Below are 17458 nucleotides of genomic sequence, written 5' to 3'. Positions count from 1 at the left end.
CTCTGTGCAAAGATCGTCTGCCGTGGCTGCTGATCTTGCCACAGGCTTTAGCTGAAAATTGAATTAGTACAAATCTCTTTCACCGGATACATGCCCACTATTGCTCAGAAAATTGAGAAAAAAAAAGGGAAAAAGAAAAAGTCTCCATCAACAGTTCAACACACAGCACAAAACCAAGGGCAATGAGGTAAAAAGCCAAAAGAAATTTTTTTGCTTGCAATGCAAATTTCAAATTTGCATGGAGCTGATTGAGGTGGTGAGGTGCCAAGTGGAAGCACACTGGGACAAATGGCTGTTACTCTGCTATCCAATTCTTCATTCCATGGCTTTTAAAATTGTTTTTTCTAATTTATTTATTTTTAGTTTATGGGGGTGAGTGGGGTGTTATCGAGTGTCTGACAGTGCTGGTGTGATACACAATGCTATGCTTCAACCGCTAAACGAACGAGAGATGAGTGAAGACGGGGTTGCGGCCTTGCGGGCATTGGCCCACTACTCTCACGTTTCGCGGGCAGAAGAGGGTCTCAGAACTTCGGACCCCAATGCCCACCCCCACTCGCACACTCGCACACTCGCACACTCGCTCGCAACCCCAAAACCGATTCAAAGGCACAGCTTGGATTCGGAGTCTCACATGCTTGCCAAGTGCCTCAAGGCCCTTCAACTGGATTACTGGACCCACTGGATTTCTTCCAATCTGACCTGGTGACAACTCTACCGGGACCCACCTTTCTTCCTCTGGGGAGTCTCCGCGTGTTCCCACGCTCCCAACTCTCCGCGTGGGACCTCCACCTATTCGGCGAATTACTTTTCCTTCTCTCTCTCCTACTCAAAATAAATAATTAAGTAAATAAATAACCAATTCAGTGTATGACAGTATGAGAGAGTGTGTTAAAAGGCCTTTGGGGTTTCATTTCAACTTTCAATAAACAGCCTCAGTTGTTTCCCTTCTCTTCTCAAATCAACCCCTTCTTCCTCACTGTCTATTGCTTGACTGCTTCGCGTTTTTGTGATATTTGGCTGGGACCCTGAGACTCTACTCTGCACAGCCAGCAAACCCATTTGGGCTTTGCTTGCTTGCTATTATTATATCTTCACCAAGAAGCAAACCTCCATAACTAGGCCATCAAGCCCCCACTTTCTCACTTCACTCTCTCTGCTCTCTCTGCTCTCTCTGCTATTTCAAGGCCTAGCTAGCTTCCCCACATGGCTGTGACCTTGGACGACGCCGAGTTTTGGCTCCCTCCTCAGTTCCTCTCCGACGACGAAGACCACCACCTACCCATGGACCTCAACACCAATATCAACTTTAAAAACTGCAAAACAAATGGGTTTGGCTCCGACACTGATGCTTCCAAGGCCTTTTTCCCCTTCGAGTTCCCTTACGCCGGTTATGAGGCTTTTGGGGCTCCTTCGGATCTCAGCTCACCGGTCGAGTCTGTGGTGGGATCGAGCGAGACCGAGAGCGATGAGGAAGACTACCTGGCCGGCTTGACTCGCCAAATGGCTCGCTCAACTCTCCAGGACGAGTTCAAGCACTCTGACTCTGCCTTTGGTTCCAATAACTCAAAGGTATGAGATAACAGAATTTTTGGGTTTTTTATTTTTCTTTCATTTCTAAACGATTCGTTTTATGGCTGTTCTGATTTTGGGGGTTCTGTTTTTTGGCTTATTTTGTAGACTTGGGTCGCGTCCGGTTCGCCCCAGTCGACGCTGTGCGCGGTGGGGAGCGGGTGTGGTTGCGGTGGACAAGGGTCGAGCCGCGGAAGCCCCAATGCTCAGTCCCCACCAACCACTTGGGATCTGCTGCATGCGGCTGCAGGGGAAGTGGCCAAGATGCGCATCAAGGAAGAAGCCTTGCGCTGCGGCGGTGGCGACGGCGCCTTCAACCAGAGCAGCAACAGAGGCCTCCTGGGTCCTCCAAGAAAACAACCCTCTACCGTTTCTACTGTCCCCCTGAGTAACCCCAACTACAACCCAGATGTTGGGTTCTACCTCCAGCAGCCGTCGCTTTCTCACAAAAACTTGCAGGTAGCTCAGGTAAAGAAAAAAAGCTCAAGGAATTAGGCTTTACTATACTCTGAAAAAGTGCTTTTTGTAAAAGCATTCACTCATTTGGTCTCTTATGAATTTCTCGCTATTCTGTAGCAGTTTCAGCGGTTGAGACAGCAACAGATGATGAAGGAACAGAGCTCGGTGGTGTGGGGACGATACCAGCAGCAGACCCAGAACCACCCAATGGTCCAACAAAACAGAGCAAGAAACAATCGGCCTCTGGATTTGTCACCATCTGCATGGCCTCCTCTGCAACAAGCTCAACAACAGTACCAGCAAACTGGGTCTGGGTTGAGAGCTGTTTTCCTGGGAAATTCTGGTGGTGCCAAAAAGGAATGTGCTGGAACCGGTGTCTTCTTGCCCCGCCAAATCCGCACCCAATCTGAATCTCGCAAGAAGCCAGGTCGGTCCACTCTCTGCCCCACTAAACAGACCTCTTCAATTTTCGAATAAAACCCAACAGAAAAACTTCATTTCATTTTCTTCTTCATTGAAGCTAGCTGGTCACATCATTAAGATTTTAGGGTGCTTCTTGATTTTCGGGGGTTGGGTGGTTGTGATGTTGAAGTTTTATTTACTGCCCTGTTGTTTCAGATCTGGGTATTTTATTGCAAGGCATTTATTTGGACTCGCTTTGTAATTTTAGTTTGGTGGGCTCATTCATTTGCTAATGTTGTGTTGGTTTTTACAGGGTGCTCAACAGTTTTGCTACCAGCCAGAGTTGTGCAGGCACTGAACTTGAACTTAGATGATATGGGTGCGCAGCCCCAGCCCCAGCCCCAGCTTCAGCGTCGCTTCAATGGCAGATATAACCCTGACTATGGTAAGTAAAGTAAAGCCTGTTGTTCTTGTTGATTTCACTGGTCTCTGCTAATTAATTTGAAGTTTACCATGTTTAACTTACTAATTAGTTTTACTTTGGTGAATGGTGACTTGCAGATGTTGCTGTTAGGCTTCGTGCCAACAACGCCCTTTCTCAGCAGAAGCGCAACAACATGCGGCCACAGCCACCGGTGGCGAACCATGAGATTAGGCTTCCCCAGGAGTGGACTTATTAAGCCCTCTGTTCCAGTTCTGGGTTGGGTTTGGATTTTTGGGAGATTTTTAGGACAGAAGAAGAAAAAAGGAATTGTTGAAGGTTTAATTAGGAAGAAAGGAATGCAGGTTTTATTAGAGTTTGATATAGGATTAATAGTAGTGTTAGTACAGAAGGAATAGTTTTTGAGAGAGACATGACATGAAAAAATGTTTGAACAAGAAGATGAAATGTTTTTGGTTAGACTAGGGGTCAAAATAAATGTTTACTTTATTTAAAGTGATGGTGGTACTACTAGCAGCAGCGCTGTAGCAGCAGAGGCAGAGCTGCTTTTGTTCTTGTGGGTTGGGCTCGAGGAACGAGGCAGTGGTGGACTGTTGTCCCTCTTTTGTTTTAGTGTTTAGGGATAATAAGTTGGGATCTCATCACAAAAATATCATTGAATGAAATTCAAGTGTAAAAGGGTTTGGATTCCATGTAATCTGTCCACCCACCATGGCCATGGAGTAGTAGTATTATTATTAATAATAATAATAACAAGGTTGTATTTGCCATTTATTTTCACTGTTATTTGTTCTGAAATTTGGGTAATTGAAATTTTGGGTGCCATTGATTTGCATATTTATTTTTGACCCGCCGTGATTGTCGAGCAGTTAATGTTTTTGGGCAGTGCGCTTTGGGTTTGGTTCCGAGTTGTAATTTTCTTCATTTATTTTCTTTTTGTTTTACCAACTTGATTTGTATATGATTATCGAAAGCAGATACTTGCAAATTATGTGACGGTTTTAAAGCATCTAGAAGAAGCTGCTAGCGAATGGACTTTTGCTTTCCCCGAGGTCCGGCAAGCTGGATTGTTTAGTTTCATTCATGGGTTCATGTATTTTAAAAGCATTAAACTATGTTTCTTGGTGGTTAATTAGTTTAATTAGTTAATTAATAAATTAATTTATTAAATTTACTAAGAAAACGAAACTGGGGGAAGGAAGGGTTTGCTTGCTTAAGAGAGAAGCAGCTCCGATAGTGGCCGTCGTGAGGTTTTGATTAGTGGGCCAACGTGGCCTGCTTTTAACACGTGTTGGACGGCGGTGTGGGCGTTTGGTATTGAGATCTTTTTCCCATATCCTACTTTAATATTACGTGGAAGATTTTTGTGAATCTCGCTGCTGGTACTGGGGTGTGGGAACTGGGAAGTACTGACTGGACTTGTGACTTTGTGAGTGAAGAGTGGGTGCTAGAAGGCGGTGGCGTGGCCCCACAAGGCTTTGCCAGTACAGCCGTCTTTACCGGCATAGGGTGGTGGGGTGGTCGTGTCGTGGTGGTCAACCACGTCCCTGGAGAAAGGGCCGTGCAAGCAAGCTCGCATTCACATGGCGCGCACTACTGCTGGATCTGCGGTGTTTCACGCGTGTGATTGGCGCTTGGGAATCGATCATGTCCCACGTCGGTTGACGTGTCGTTACTGGTGGAGGTGGAGGTGAGTTCGGGATGCGTGCGTTACATCTCGCTGTGTGAGTTTGACTTGGTCATACTCATACATGCATACCTCCTTTCATCTTTCCCACTCCCTAGTCCCTAGTTTCTTTTTCTATTTTTCATTTCCCTTCTTTTTGCATTATGTGACAAAAATTCACGGTTATAAAAAATGAAATATAAACACATAAATTAAATAAACATCTGAGTATCCAAAGAGTAAAATTTCGGTTTCGAGGAAATTTTCGATGGAAATTTCGACGGAAATTTTTGTGGAAATTTCGATTAAAATTTCAATTTCGATAAAATTAGATAAAAACGACGGAAATTGTTATCAAAATATGAAAATTTTGAATGAAACTTGACTATATGTTTATTTAACATATTATCTACTATATTAATAAAAAATATTGAAGAAACCAAATTATATAATAGGTTTCATGTGATATAAGATGAATATAATGCGCGTTAGAGGCAAATACTGTTAAACAAAATTAGTATAATGAATAATGAAATCAGTATATTCTTTATACTCTATAATTTATACACTAACCCTAATACTAAACCCTATATATTCTATATATTCTAATACTTTTTATACTCTATAATCTATGCACTAAACTCTATATACTATATGTTCTTTAAGATATGAACCATATGGTATAAGATATTATGATTTAGGCTCTTTAGGGTATTCTTCCCCACCAAGCACCTGCCCCCTGCCTCTCTCCCCCCAACCCAGTCCATCCCCGACACACCCCCTCACCCAGCCCCTTTTCTGTGAGACCCTCCAGATAATTATTTTAAATATTTTGAGAATTTATTTTAAGGATTTTGAGAATTTATTTGGAATTTAAAAATGTTTTAATTTAATTTTAATTATTTAATTATTTTTGTTTTAAATTAGGCTTGACCCAAAGTTAACTTTTAAATTTAGTGGACTTTTGATTCGGACTTTGGGCACGTTGGATAGGTCTCGAGTTTACGAGTTCGTAGACACGTAGCACGCGTCGATTGGAGTTATGGTTTGAAAGTTACGGACATTTGAAGTAAAGGGCAATTTTGTAATTTTTACAAAAGGGGTTTTAAAACCCAAAAACCAGATTTTTATCCCATTCTCTCTCCTCTCTCCCGGTTCTCTGTCCTCTCTCTCTCTCTCTCTCTCTCTCTCTCTCTCTCTCTCTCTCTCTCTCTCTCTCTCTCTCGCGCGCCTCACCTTCGCCGCGCCTGCCACCGGCGCGTGGCGGCGCGTCCAGCCATGGCTGGCAACGGGACCGGCCCAAATCTCCTCACCGTTCTTCCTTCTTCCTCCCTCTGGTGGCGGCGCAGCCCAGAAACCTCCCCCGAGTCGCGAACCAGCTGAGGCCGATCCTTGGAGCTCCGGCGGCGATCTCACTTTTCCGGCGACGACGCGACCTCCCATCACCTGGGTTGTCTTCCTCTCGTCACGGTGAGTCTGCCCATGTGCTTCCCTGGCTCCGACGACCCCGCACGGCGGCGGATCGAAGATTTTGCCAATTTTCCCGAAACCAGCCCATTTTCCCCCAAACGCAGCCGAAATTTCGCCGAAATAATTACCGAAAATAATTGAGTATGTGATAAAATTTTGGTGACCCAAAAAAACGAAATTTCGCCGAAAATTTCGAAATTTCATTCCTTGTGAGTATCGACCAAACAATAACTTTTAAGCACCTTTAAGTAATAATTTATTTCAACCATCAGATAATTTATAACTTCATTTAAATATCATTCACCATTAGAATGAACCCCCACCTTTTGGATTCGTACTCGTTTATGCCCATGGCGTTGTTATGAGTTATCTATTGATTAAAATGAGAATTTTATGATACATATAAATATATATATTTTTATTCATCGTTAAATCTGTGTTAAATCTGTTTGTTTGTATGTATAATTCATGAAAATAAGCTAATAGGTTTGGTTTTTTTAACCTTTTCAGAAGCGGCCAAGTTGAATTCATTGCATATATGCATAGCTATAGATGAATTGACACATAATAAATTTTGACTTGCCAACAAGATAATTTTCACTTGGTGGCCCAAATTACCCAAACATGTATTATGAAAAAGCTTATTCTTCGATTTGTCAGGACTCAGTAGGTGCCTAATCTTTAATCGTTTTGGTGAAAGGTTTTGAAATTCAGCGGTTGCTCAACCAACAAACTCACCCAATTATAATAATAAGACATGGCTTTGTCTCCCAGAATAAAACATCACATACTGTATGGACAATTGGACATGGCTATCAATACCACGTTTGGTATTTCGGTAAACAGTAGTGTTAAATATACCACATTTTTATACCATAATTTCATACCACCTTATGTGGCAACTTACATGGCATTCATACATTGGATACTAAAAAATAAAAAGAAAAACTTTGTCCAATAAAGTAATGACACGTGAGATGGTATAAGAATGTGGTATAAGAAATGTGGTAAGAATAGCATTATTCTTCGGTAAATGTGTTTAGGATTGGATAAATGGGTAATTCTATTTATTATTTGACATGTATTATTGTCGACTATATATGTTGCAACGTTTGTACGTACATTGTATATACGAAAACAAAGGAAAGGATAAGACTAAATTCTCAAATTTGTTGTAATTTTGATTTTATACTTAACAATTTAAAGATTGAATTTAATAACTTAATGGACTATGTTAACGTATTTTTAAATATAACGATTTGTAATGTACATGACCAAAATCGACATAAATGAAAATACAAAGATGAAATTATTTAATAAATTATATATAAGACTGCAATTCAATAGTAATGTTGGCATGAATCACATAATAAATTATCTTTTTTCAAATTTGTTGAAAAAGAGGACTTTAGGGAAGGAGATAGAGCCCCAATCTTTCTCAAAAGAGGAACCATAACGAACTCATCAAAGTTCCAAACCCAGATCATTGACATCAAAGCTTCGTACAATCATACCCAAAATACATCTTCGTACATCTTTCGAATTCACAGCCATTTGTTCCTCACATCTTCTTATGTGTTCTCATCATCAATCTCTAAGTCATCCTTATCCTGAAAGACCCATTGTGACTTAATGGAGCCCATATATGCTTGTGCGCCATTGATCTCGTCCCTCTCATATCTTTCTTCTCATCCATCAATGATAATATTCTTATTTTTTCTCAATATTATGTGCAATTTCCTAGAAGAATTAGGATTAAGGATACTAGAGTGGGACTTTGGTTGGGAGGAAATTGATAGAAAATTCTAGGGTTTGGCATACAAAAATGGAGAGGGATGAGAGAAAATGACAAAAATTCATATTTGCCCCTACTCGAATGCCTCAAGAGCAAAATTTAACAGTTTTAATGTTTTATTAACGAATTTTGACAAATCTCCCAAAATTGTTAATAGACTAAAATATGAGGACTAAATTAGTAATTTTTAGAACACAGGGACAAAATTTGTTTTTGGCTCAAAACACAGGGATGAAAAACGTATTTTACCCTAAAATATTCGGTGCATGATTCAAATGTTTTTTTTTTTTTTGTTTTGTTCAAAAGGATGATTCAAATGTATCTTTGGATTATTGGGTGCTTTAATTAGGTAAACAACCATTTATTACTGACAATAAGGTAGTGACACGTATCCGGCAGATCACAAACTTACTAGCCGGCCTAGGCTGGCCATATGGCGCCAACCAGGGACCCAATCCTCTGCGCGAGTCATCACCGTATCATCCCCAGGACCAAACGCCCCTTCAGTAAGTAGTTAAATGTAAGTAGCAAATGGGCAAGTACCAACGGTAAAACTCGTAACGGTGAAAATATCGTTCACCGTTCTCCATTTTAGTTAATTAGTCTGTTAAAACATGGGAAACAAATGCTGAACTGAAGTTTCTTAGTCAATCGGTCTGGATTCGTCGTCCTCAACTGAACCCTACGAATTTCAGGTGAGCTGTGTGATTACGGAGATATTTGATTGTACGGAATTCCAACTCCAACTGGCTCAGCTGAGTGGAAGTCTTTACTTCATGTAGGGATAGGGTTTTTGTCGTTCTTCAAGGTCCGGACGTTGATCGGCGATGGCTGTACTTGAAGATTCCGAACAGGAATTTATGCCGCAGAAGCCGAAGAAACCACCTTCCGATGAAGAAGAGAAGAGGTAGGTAATTTGTTTGTTTGTTTGGCTTATTTAGTTACCTATATTGAATCTCTCACTGAAAAGACAATCAATCAATCAGTGGAATGCTATTTGAATTTCATTGAATTGTTTCTGTTTTTGATAATAGGAGGAAGAAAATAGTGCCTGGAAGTCTGATGAAAGCGACGATGAGGCCTGGTGGAGGTGATTCAACACCTTCAGATGGTGATCAGGTTGAGCTTATTACATTGCCTCTTGATTGGCTATTATTGCAGTCGTACAGTTGCACACGAAGAATTTTGGTGGATTATATCAAGGAAGCAAATGGTGAAAGCTAATTTGTGTTGTGTTTTTTGCAGGTCATATATCATTGCACTGTGAGAACATTGGAAGGAGTTGTTGTTGAATCTACCAGATCGGAATATGGAGGTGAGTTGAATCAAGTGCTGCTCAGCACATTTTAACATGTCTATAGAGACTAGTGGACCTGTAGATGACACTTTTTATTTTTTATTGCCTTAAATTTGTGTTGTGTTTTCTGGTTTATTTACCCTATGGCTATGGTATGATGTTTTGAATTTGTCGGGGAAAAATTTATTCCCTAGAATGGTTTTTTAGAAAATCTAATTTCATCAAGCTTTGAGCCAAATGAATTTCAATGTTAAGTTGCTCTATTTTTACAAATACACACTTGTTAACAGGCAAGGGTTCCCCTGTACGAAAAGTTTTGGGCAAGAGCAAGATGATATTGGGATTGCTAGAAGGATTTCCAACAATGTTGAAGGGTGAAGTTGCAATGGTAATATCTTCCTACTTTCATGAGCTTTGTGTCTGCCTATGAATCTGTGTCTGACAAGATGAAAATGGTGAATTGATTTACACTATTGTCTCCATTCTCTTGTTGTCACATCTGACAAATTTTCTTTTCATAGAATGAGGAAGCACCTTTTGGGGTACCTAAGTTCAATATGAAAGAAGAGAGAGAATAAATAATGACCTTTTTTACTGTTTTTCCTTTAAATTTTATTTCATGAAATTTTACTCATGCTGGTGTATTTGGCTCATTGCTTATACGATTGTAATATTTCTTGTTCAGCTCAAAATGAAACCTCAAATGCACTATGGTGAGGATGATTGCCCAGTTTTAGCTCCCAGTGGCTTTCCGAAGGATGATGAACTTCATTTTGAGATTGAGATGATCGATTTCTTTAAGGCCAAGGCAAGAAAATCAGAACAGAAATCCTCATTTTTAAACTATAATATCTTGGCATGGCAGAAATTCCACCCAGCACATGTTGATTTTAATATAACAAGAAAATTGCTGATTCTTCCATTGGAATTTGTTCATGATTATAGACTATTGATTGGGTCGTGATCAATGCACCGGAACCTCATATTGACTCTGATCTTATTTATTTACTTTTGGTTGTTTTTCAGGTCATTAGTGATGACTTGGGGGTTGTAAAGAAGGTACTGTAAATGATAAATTGTTGCATTTTTATTTGAAAAAGTTGAAGCATTCTGATAGACTCAGAAATGCTTTCGGAATATGTACTTCATTGTGATTTGTGTCAATTGCTATAATCTGCATCCTGAAAATTGTGGCTCTGCTGATGTTGGGTGGCCTGTAGATTTCTCCTATGCTTGTTAATTTTTATACGTAAATTGACCAAAACTTTTGTTAGTATCCAAACAAGTGTCAAATGCAGTTTGACACCATTGTTGTAACTGCCACTGTCCAGCATGCCAAAATTTTAATGGAAGAATAGATAGGGTTAAATTTCAAATGAATAAGTAAAATGGCATGGAACCTTGTGAAGTGAAGATTGTTGTGTAAGTGATGATTTTGATACAAAATGTAATTTTACTATACTTCTTTTGACCAAATTTGAGACTTTTTCATAATAGATTCCCCATCTAAAATCGGCAGGTAATGACTGAAGGTCAGGGTTGGGAATCTCCCAGGGAACCTTATGAAGTAAAAGCCTGGTATACACTTTTTTGTTTCTTTCTCAATTCTGTTTCTGTATTCAACTGTAAATTGGATATGGCTGTTTTTAGGATTTCAGCAAAGACGGGTGATGGGAAAGTGCTTGTTTCGCATACTCAAGGAGAGCCATTTTTCTTCAATTTTGGAAAGTCAGAGGTTGGTAACACATTTTCCTTCAATTACATACTCAAGGAGAGCCATTTTTCATCACTTACATTCTTCATTTGCTTCGTTTCATTTAATATTGCTCTCAGCTAGACTAACCTGATAGGTCCAAATTGCACTATCAGTTTTATAACTTTGTTGGTAATTTCATTCTTCAAGACCCTATAGAATACATAGAGACTAAACATCAGGCAATACAAGCTTTTAGGTTGAGTGGGAAAAGGTCCATTAGGATATATTACTTTAGTAGATACTACTTTGTTTTATTCACTATAGCTCTTTTGAATATAAACTAGGTACCTAAAGGTCTTGAGATGGGAATTGGTACAATGACACGGAAGGAGAAGGCAATAATATATGTTACCAGTGAATACTTAACTCCATCTCCTTTCTTGCCTGTGGTAGATGGTGTTGAACAAGTTTATTTTGAAGTGGAGCTCGTCCACTTTATTCAGGTGTGCAATGTTCTTCTTTATTGTAAATCATAGTTGTTGCTTCATGTCTCTACCTTTTTCTTAAGGTAATCTATTGTGTAGCTAAGTTGGCTAGGATATTCTTTTGTGAGGTAGCAAGTTGTAAGGTTATGATGTAACTTTATGGTTATGTGTTAACAGGTGCGTGACATGCTTGGAGATGGGCGCCTGATTAAACGGCGTATTCATGATGGAAAAGGTGAGGTTTAGAATTTTATTTTCTCTGAGAAATCGGTGTTACGTAGAAAACATAGATCGAGATTTGCTATATGATTTTCCATTAGTATTCATGTCAGCTTTTCTCAATTGACTCTTTCTTTTCCAAGTGGTACTTTTTATGTTCATTTCATGGCACTATTATCTACATATGTGATATTTATGCATCAAATGTAATGTATCTATTATGTATCTGGAACAATTAGGTGAGTTTCCTATGGATTGCCCTCTTCATGACAGCCTACTACACGTCCATTACAAGGGCATGCTTCTTAATGAGGAAAAGACAATCTTCTATGATACAAGAGTTGATAACCATGGTCAGCCTTTGGAGTTCTGTTCTGGAGAAGGCCTTGTGAGTTGTTCACCATCTTTAAGGAGAAATGCTTTATGCTTCGTTTAAATTATTCACTTTTCATTTTGTGCAATACATATGTTCAAAGATTAGAATAACATGTAGTTTTCACAGTGCCTCTTTACTCATATGGCTGATTTGCATAATGCAATTGTTGCAAGTTGTGCTAAGACCTTGTTTGTGATCTGAATGGTGATTTTTTGGGCAATTCAATGTTGTGAAACTTTTCTTTCATTGTAGGTGCCCGAGGGATTTGAAATGTGTGTTCGTTTGATGCTGCCTGAGGAGATAGCTCTTGTCACATGTCCTCCTGATTATGCATACGACAAGTTTCCTAGGTTATTTTTTGAATTCTAGCTTTCCATCCATAATTTTGATTTATGTTTTGTGATAAACAGTATCCTACAATAATACACACAGAGACACAATTGGAAGTCTCTTGTCATTATTTCCCTTGTTCTTCCAGTTAAAGTGTATCACTGGTTTTGCCCCCATATCATCAGGCCAGCTATTGTTCCTGAAGGTGCTCATATTCAATGGGAAATCGAGCTTCTTGGTTTTGAAATGCCAAAGGTAATCCCAAGTTTATCTCTCTGATGCTTTCTATTCAATAATTATAAACTGAACAATTGTCCAATATCCTTTTGATAATTATGGTATTCTGTTATGGCTATCACTGTTGAATATTTGTGGGTATGATTTAAAGTTGTTTATGCGTTATTCTCAAACTTATCGCAGGATTGGACTGGTTTGAACTTTAAAAGCATAATGGATGAAGCAGAGAAGATTAGAAGCACAGTATGTATCAACGCAGAATCTCTTTGCCTCAAAGTTCTCTGTGTGTGCCATTTTCGTGCTTGCATTCTCATGTTCTGAAAATACTATGTTGTTCCAATAGTATATTATAAGTTTGCTTTTTATTAATGTATCACATTCAACGAGTAGGTTATTTGATTTTATAATCTTGGAAACTTAAAACTATGATCCTATTTTCATTTCAGGGGAACAGACTATTCAAAGAAGGAAAGTTTGAACTTGCTAAGGCAAAGTATGACAAGGTATGGTACCTTTCCTTGCATGCTTTAGCTTTAGAGTACGAGTATTTTGTGGGTGTAGACCCGTTCTATCTTCATGTAGAAGCATGTTTTCTTACCACAGTTTGTTAGTTAAATCCCATTTCTCAGTTGGCTGCTGCTTGTTATAACACTGATTTGAATATAAGTGCCAATTCAGTTCCTTGTTTCAATTTGACAGTTTAATTTAATTTTTCATGGACTGATGATAATACTGCATTCTGATATTTTAATGTCATTCTAAGAAATAAGAATGTCATTAAAAATGTGGTCATTGTGCCTATATTGTCATATGTGTTGGATGGTTGTTATGCAGGTGCTTCGGGAATTTAATCATGTTAATCCACAAGATGATGAGGAAGGGAAAATATTTGCAAATACAAGGGTAAGCATTTTGCTTTGCTTGTATTTCTCCTTTTGGTGTCTTACTGTATATTTATTTATTTGCTATTATAAACTCAAATTGTTTTAATTCTTGTGTCATGTAAGAGTGAGACATCTTTGCTTCATCTTCTCTAATTTGAGCAACATAATCCGTATTTGATAGCTTCACATCGGGGATTGATTATTGATTCTGTTTTGTTTGAAGAATTTGTTACATCTTAATGTGGCTGCATGCTACCTGAAAATGGGAGAATGCAGAAAATCCATTGAGACATGCAACAAGGTATGTTTTTCTACTTAAATATGAAAGAATAAGAGTTCTAAACAATTGATGTTTTACTTCCGTTTTTGATGTGTTCCTGGTGGGCTTATGTAGGTGTTAGAAGCAAACCCTGGACATGTCAAGGCGCTCTACCGCCGTGGAATGGCCTACATGACAGTTGGAGATTTTGAGGAAGCAAAGAGCGACTTCAACACAGTAATGCTTATAATCCAGTGATTATTTTTTATTTTTTATCATTGAAGTATTGTCATCCATTTCTGAATTTTCTTCTGGACACGATTAGATGATTAAACTTGACAAGTCAACCGAACCTGATGCAACAGCTGCTCTTCTAAAAGTAAAGCAGAAGGAACAGGTGGGTTGAGCAGCAACAAATTTGGTTTTATGATTTGCGATGTAGTGGAAAATTTACATGCCATTATCTAAGTCTTGCCATTGATAATCAGGAAGTTGAGAAGAAGGTACGGAAACAATTCAAAGGACTATTTGACAAGAAGCCAGGGGACATTGCAGATGCTGGAACTGAAGATGGAGATCAGACAGCTGCAGATGAAAACCTTAATAAGAATGGTGATCAGGAAAAGGATTCAGATGGAGATAGTTCAGACGAATCTCATGAAGATGCAGGCGATGCACCTAGAACGTCGTGGTTCTCTTGGCCTAGACGACTTCTGTCAGCTCTCGGGCGGCCAGGTTGTACCATTTTGTAATCTTGTCTCTAGTTAATGTTGAGTCAGGTTTCTTGCTTTTTTTAAAGTTGGATTTTGGCTGCACCAGTGATTTCATTAGATGGGTTCTGTTGGCAGAATCAAGTCTAACAATTGTAGACTATAGAGTAAACAGAAAAGTCCAAATACGAAGTTAAATCATGCTTCTTTCTATACTCCACAGTGGAAAAAAAAAAAAAAAACTTCTTTATGGAGCTAACTTCAACTCTATTATTTTCCTTTTGAAGAGCTCCAAACATCGTTGATTTTCTATGGGTACCTATGAACCATGTATTGATCTTGTTCACTCCGGCATCAATCGCAATCATCAGTTAATTGTTTAAGGTACAGAGATGTAAAATCCTGACACATAAGTAAATTTTGATGACTTAGTCTTTAGTATTATTTTAATAAGGTATAAAGAAAGACGAAGATGATAGTGATGATAACAATGTTTTGTTTAATTACCACAATTAATTAATCATAGTAGTAATGGTAATGCCTTTTAAGATAATGATGGATTGTAAAAATATTATAACTACAAAGTAAGACATTGAACAGAAATATGCACATTATACAACACCACAAGGAAACTAACCAAACACATAACAACAAGCACAAACGTACAAACTGCGAAGCTTAGAAAAAAAAAATACAAACAGGCACACAGAAACTTCACACCAGAAACCCAACAAAGCGAAAAAGAAACAAGCCCTAGCTAGCTAGTAGCCAGGGGCATGCATGGCCAGCCACGGCAATATGATACAAAAGCCCACAACAACTTACAAACTCAAGGAAAAGACAAACTATCAAACTTTGGGCTGGGCTGGGCTGGGATGCTGGGCCAGAGCCCGAGCCTTAACGATAGAGAAGCCCAAAGCATGGCCCACCACGGCGGCTATGAGGATTCCAATATTAAAGGACATGACCGAGAGCATGACCAAGTAAGCCATACCTGTGCGGAAGGTGTAGACAACCGACTGAGTGAGGCCGGATACGAGAGGATTGGTGTCGGGTTTGACGGTGGGCCCCACAGACAAAACCTCGACGGCGAGGGCGAGGAGGAAGACGAAAAAGAGAGCCAATACGTACATGCCAAGGTTGTGGCCAGGCCAGCCAGAGAATAGTATAATGACATGTTTGCCCCAGTACAGGTTGGTGCTCATGATCATCTTCATGGCATCATTAGTTGTGTTACTCAGGTCGCCCATGGGCATAGATGGAGGAGTCATGGTCATGGTCATGCCACCGTGATCATCAGACATTTCCTTTCTCTGTGTGTGTGAGAGAGAGAGAGAGAGAGTTGGGATGGATGCTCAGGTGGGTTTGGGCATTGTAAGTGAATTTTTTTTGTTAAATACAAATAATAATAATAATGGGTATATAATATAAATGGAGGAGCTGGAAAGCAACGAAGTTGTAGTGATGATGACGAGGGATGAGAGGTACGTGGGCTTTGGATAGCTCACATTCTTGTATACCCTTTTATTTTACATGGTTTTTTGTTTGTTTCTTCATTCATATGGTTTACTTTGTTATAATAGTTTTCTGATATATATATTCATATTTATATTGGAAAAAAGAATAAGAAGTTAATTGGTGCTCACAAAGTGGAGTGAACTAGTGGAGGAATGGGAATTGGCCGGTACGTACGTAGATGCTGAAGAAACAAATAAGGTTTTGACCCATCAAACTATATAGGAATATAGGATTACTGGATTATCCAATGGGCCGGCCTTTGGTACGTATTCCGGGTTTGAAAGCTATCTAGCTAATCAAAACACTTTTGAGTGATAGAAATTAATTAATACAGAATGCAAGAGGTTTTGTTCGTTGGCTACCATACATGGTGCTAGCTTTACTCGACAAATCCACAACCTTTTTTTTATTTATAATTTCATGGTTATTAACTGATTTTGAATTATAGGTTAGTATATGGATAGATTCAAGCATTAGAGTGTGTTTGTCTAGGTTCAATGACAAAAAAAGGAATGATGAATTAAACTGAAGATGCATAGTTTGTATGTGCAAGCTAGCATGCTTTCAGATTGAGCATAAGGCATACCTCAATGAGGGTACACGTGGTATATTATTTGCTGCTGCTTTAATGATATATATAGTGTTATGAAAATTGAGTCATTTTGAAGCATCACCTACTTTCATACAGAAATTAACTTTTTTCTTATTCTTTAATCTCACCATATATTAAAAAGATCGGTAAAATTATAGTCGACGTTGATTTAAGCTTAATCCTTATTAATAGAGTAATTTTTTGAATATGACTAAAACACCGTATGTGATGTTATGTTATAACTTATAACATGTGTGTATTTATTAATATTACATTTTAAAATTAATTATCTATTTTTATTATAATTTGTGAATTAATAACACCATCTAACCCACATATCAAAAAAATTCTCTAATTGAGTAAGCTAGTCTTGAGGAGGGAGAGGAACGTACACATACAATTCATGATAACATGATTTACACAATAAAAATAAATGAAACAGAATTAGAAAATAAACTATTCAAACATGGTTATTTTTGTGAGGCAATAGCAGCCGCCTTGACCAGGAAGAACCCCAGGCGAGCATGAGCAAAGTAACCCAACCCGACCCGAATGGCGTGAAGAAGGGTCTCACCGAACCCGGCCGCCAGTACTGGGCTAGTGGTAATTGGGTCGATAGTACTAGTGGGCTTGGGCCGGCTAGCATTGGCAGCTGACAAAGCTTCCACAACAACGGCCAGCACAAACACAAATAGGAGGGCCAAAAAGTAGGTAGAAGAGGATTGTAGCCTTGTTGCCCCAGTAGAAGCTCATCTGCATCGGCATATCCATTGTTGAGAGTAATCTCTCAGAGATAGGATGGTTTTTCTTAAATGCTAATCTCAGAGATTGGGCACTCGATCATTAAATGCGAGGTTTTTCTTGTTGGTTGCGAATGATACAGACAGACAACTGCTGAAACCAACATTGTTGACATTCAATTGGAGGTGATCACGATGTATTGTTTTGGAGCTTTTCAGTACGTACGTTTTGAGGTATTGGTTTTTTTGAGTAGTACATGTTACTTGGGTATTGCTAATGGGCTTGCTGTACTGCATTGGTAATGGGCC

At 38.9% G+C, this 17458-nt stretch overlaps 2 protein-coding genes and 1 pseudogene across 3 annotated transcripts; 2 read left to right on the top strand and 1 right to left on the bottom strand.

Annotated features, from left to right (window-relative positions):
* The first annotated feature begins 898 nt into the window (after positions 1–898).
* On the top strand, positions 899–3647 carry LOC147281536 (TIP41-like protein). 2 transcript variants are annotated; one of them, XM_086247197.1, is made up of 5 exons: positions 899–1572; positions 1681–2040; positions 2152–2458; positions 2747–2878; positions 2995–3647. In XM_086247197.1, exons 1-5 carry the CDS (start codon positions 1207–1209, stop codon positions 3111–3113), a joined length of 1284 nt encoding a protein of 427 aa, XP_086103323.1. In that variant the 5' UTR covers positions 899–1206; the 3' UTR covers positions 3114–3647. The 2 variants fall into 2 exon arrangements, with proteins under 2 accessions (XP_086103323.1, XP_086103322.1); XM_086247196.1 differs by having other exon boundaries at positions 2149–2458.
* A 4786-nt stretch (positions 3648–8433) lies between these two features.
* Positions 8434–14514, top strand: PAS1 (FKBP-type peptidyl-prolyl cis-trans isomerase family protein). Its single transcript, XM_086247872.1, has 21 exons — positions 8434–8501; positions 8589–8713; positions 8841–8925; positions 9052–9121; positions 9394–9491; positions 9789–9911; positions 10130–10162; positions 10623–10681; positions 10754–10838; positions 11144–11302; positions 11462–11524; positions 11748–11891; positions 12132–12229; positions 12395–12464; positions 12630–12689; positions 12893–12949; positions 13281–13349; positions 13554–13631; positions 13725–13826; positions 13915–13986; positions 14078–14514. Exons 2-21 carry the CDS (start codon positions 8634–8636, stop codon positions 14339–14341), a joined length of 1869 nt encoding a protein of 622 aa, XP_086103998.1. The 5' UTR covers positions 8434–8501; positions 8589–8633; the 3' UTR covers positions 14342–14514.
* A 258-nt stretch (positions 14515–14772) lies between these two features.
* LOC147281534 (copper transporter 6 pseudogene) lies at positions 14773–15635 on the bottom strand (annotated as a pseudogene).
* Positions 15636–17458: the final 1823 nt, after the last annotated feature.

This window comes from Dryas octopetala, chromosome 6 (assembly GCF_963921425.1).
Source record: "Dryas octopetala chromosome 6, drDryOcto1.1, whole genome shotgun sequence".
Taxonomy (NCBI): domain Eukaryota; kingdom Viridiplantae; phylum Streptophyta; class Magnoliopsida; order Rosales; family Rosaceae; genus Dryas; species Dryas octopetala.
This window is presented reverse-complemented; position numbering and strand designations above follow the sequence as displayed.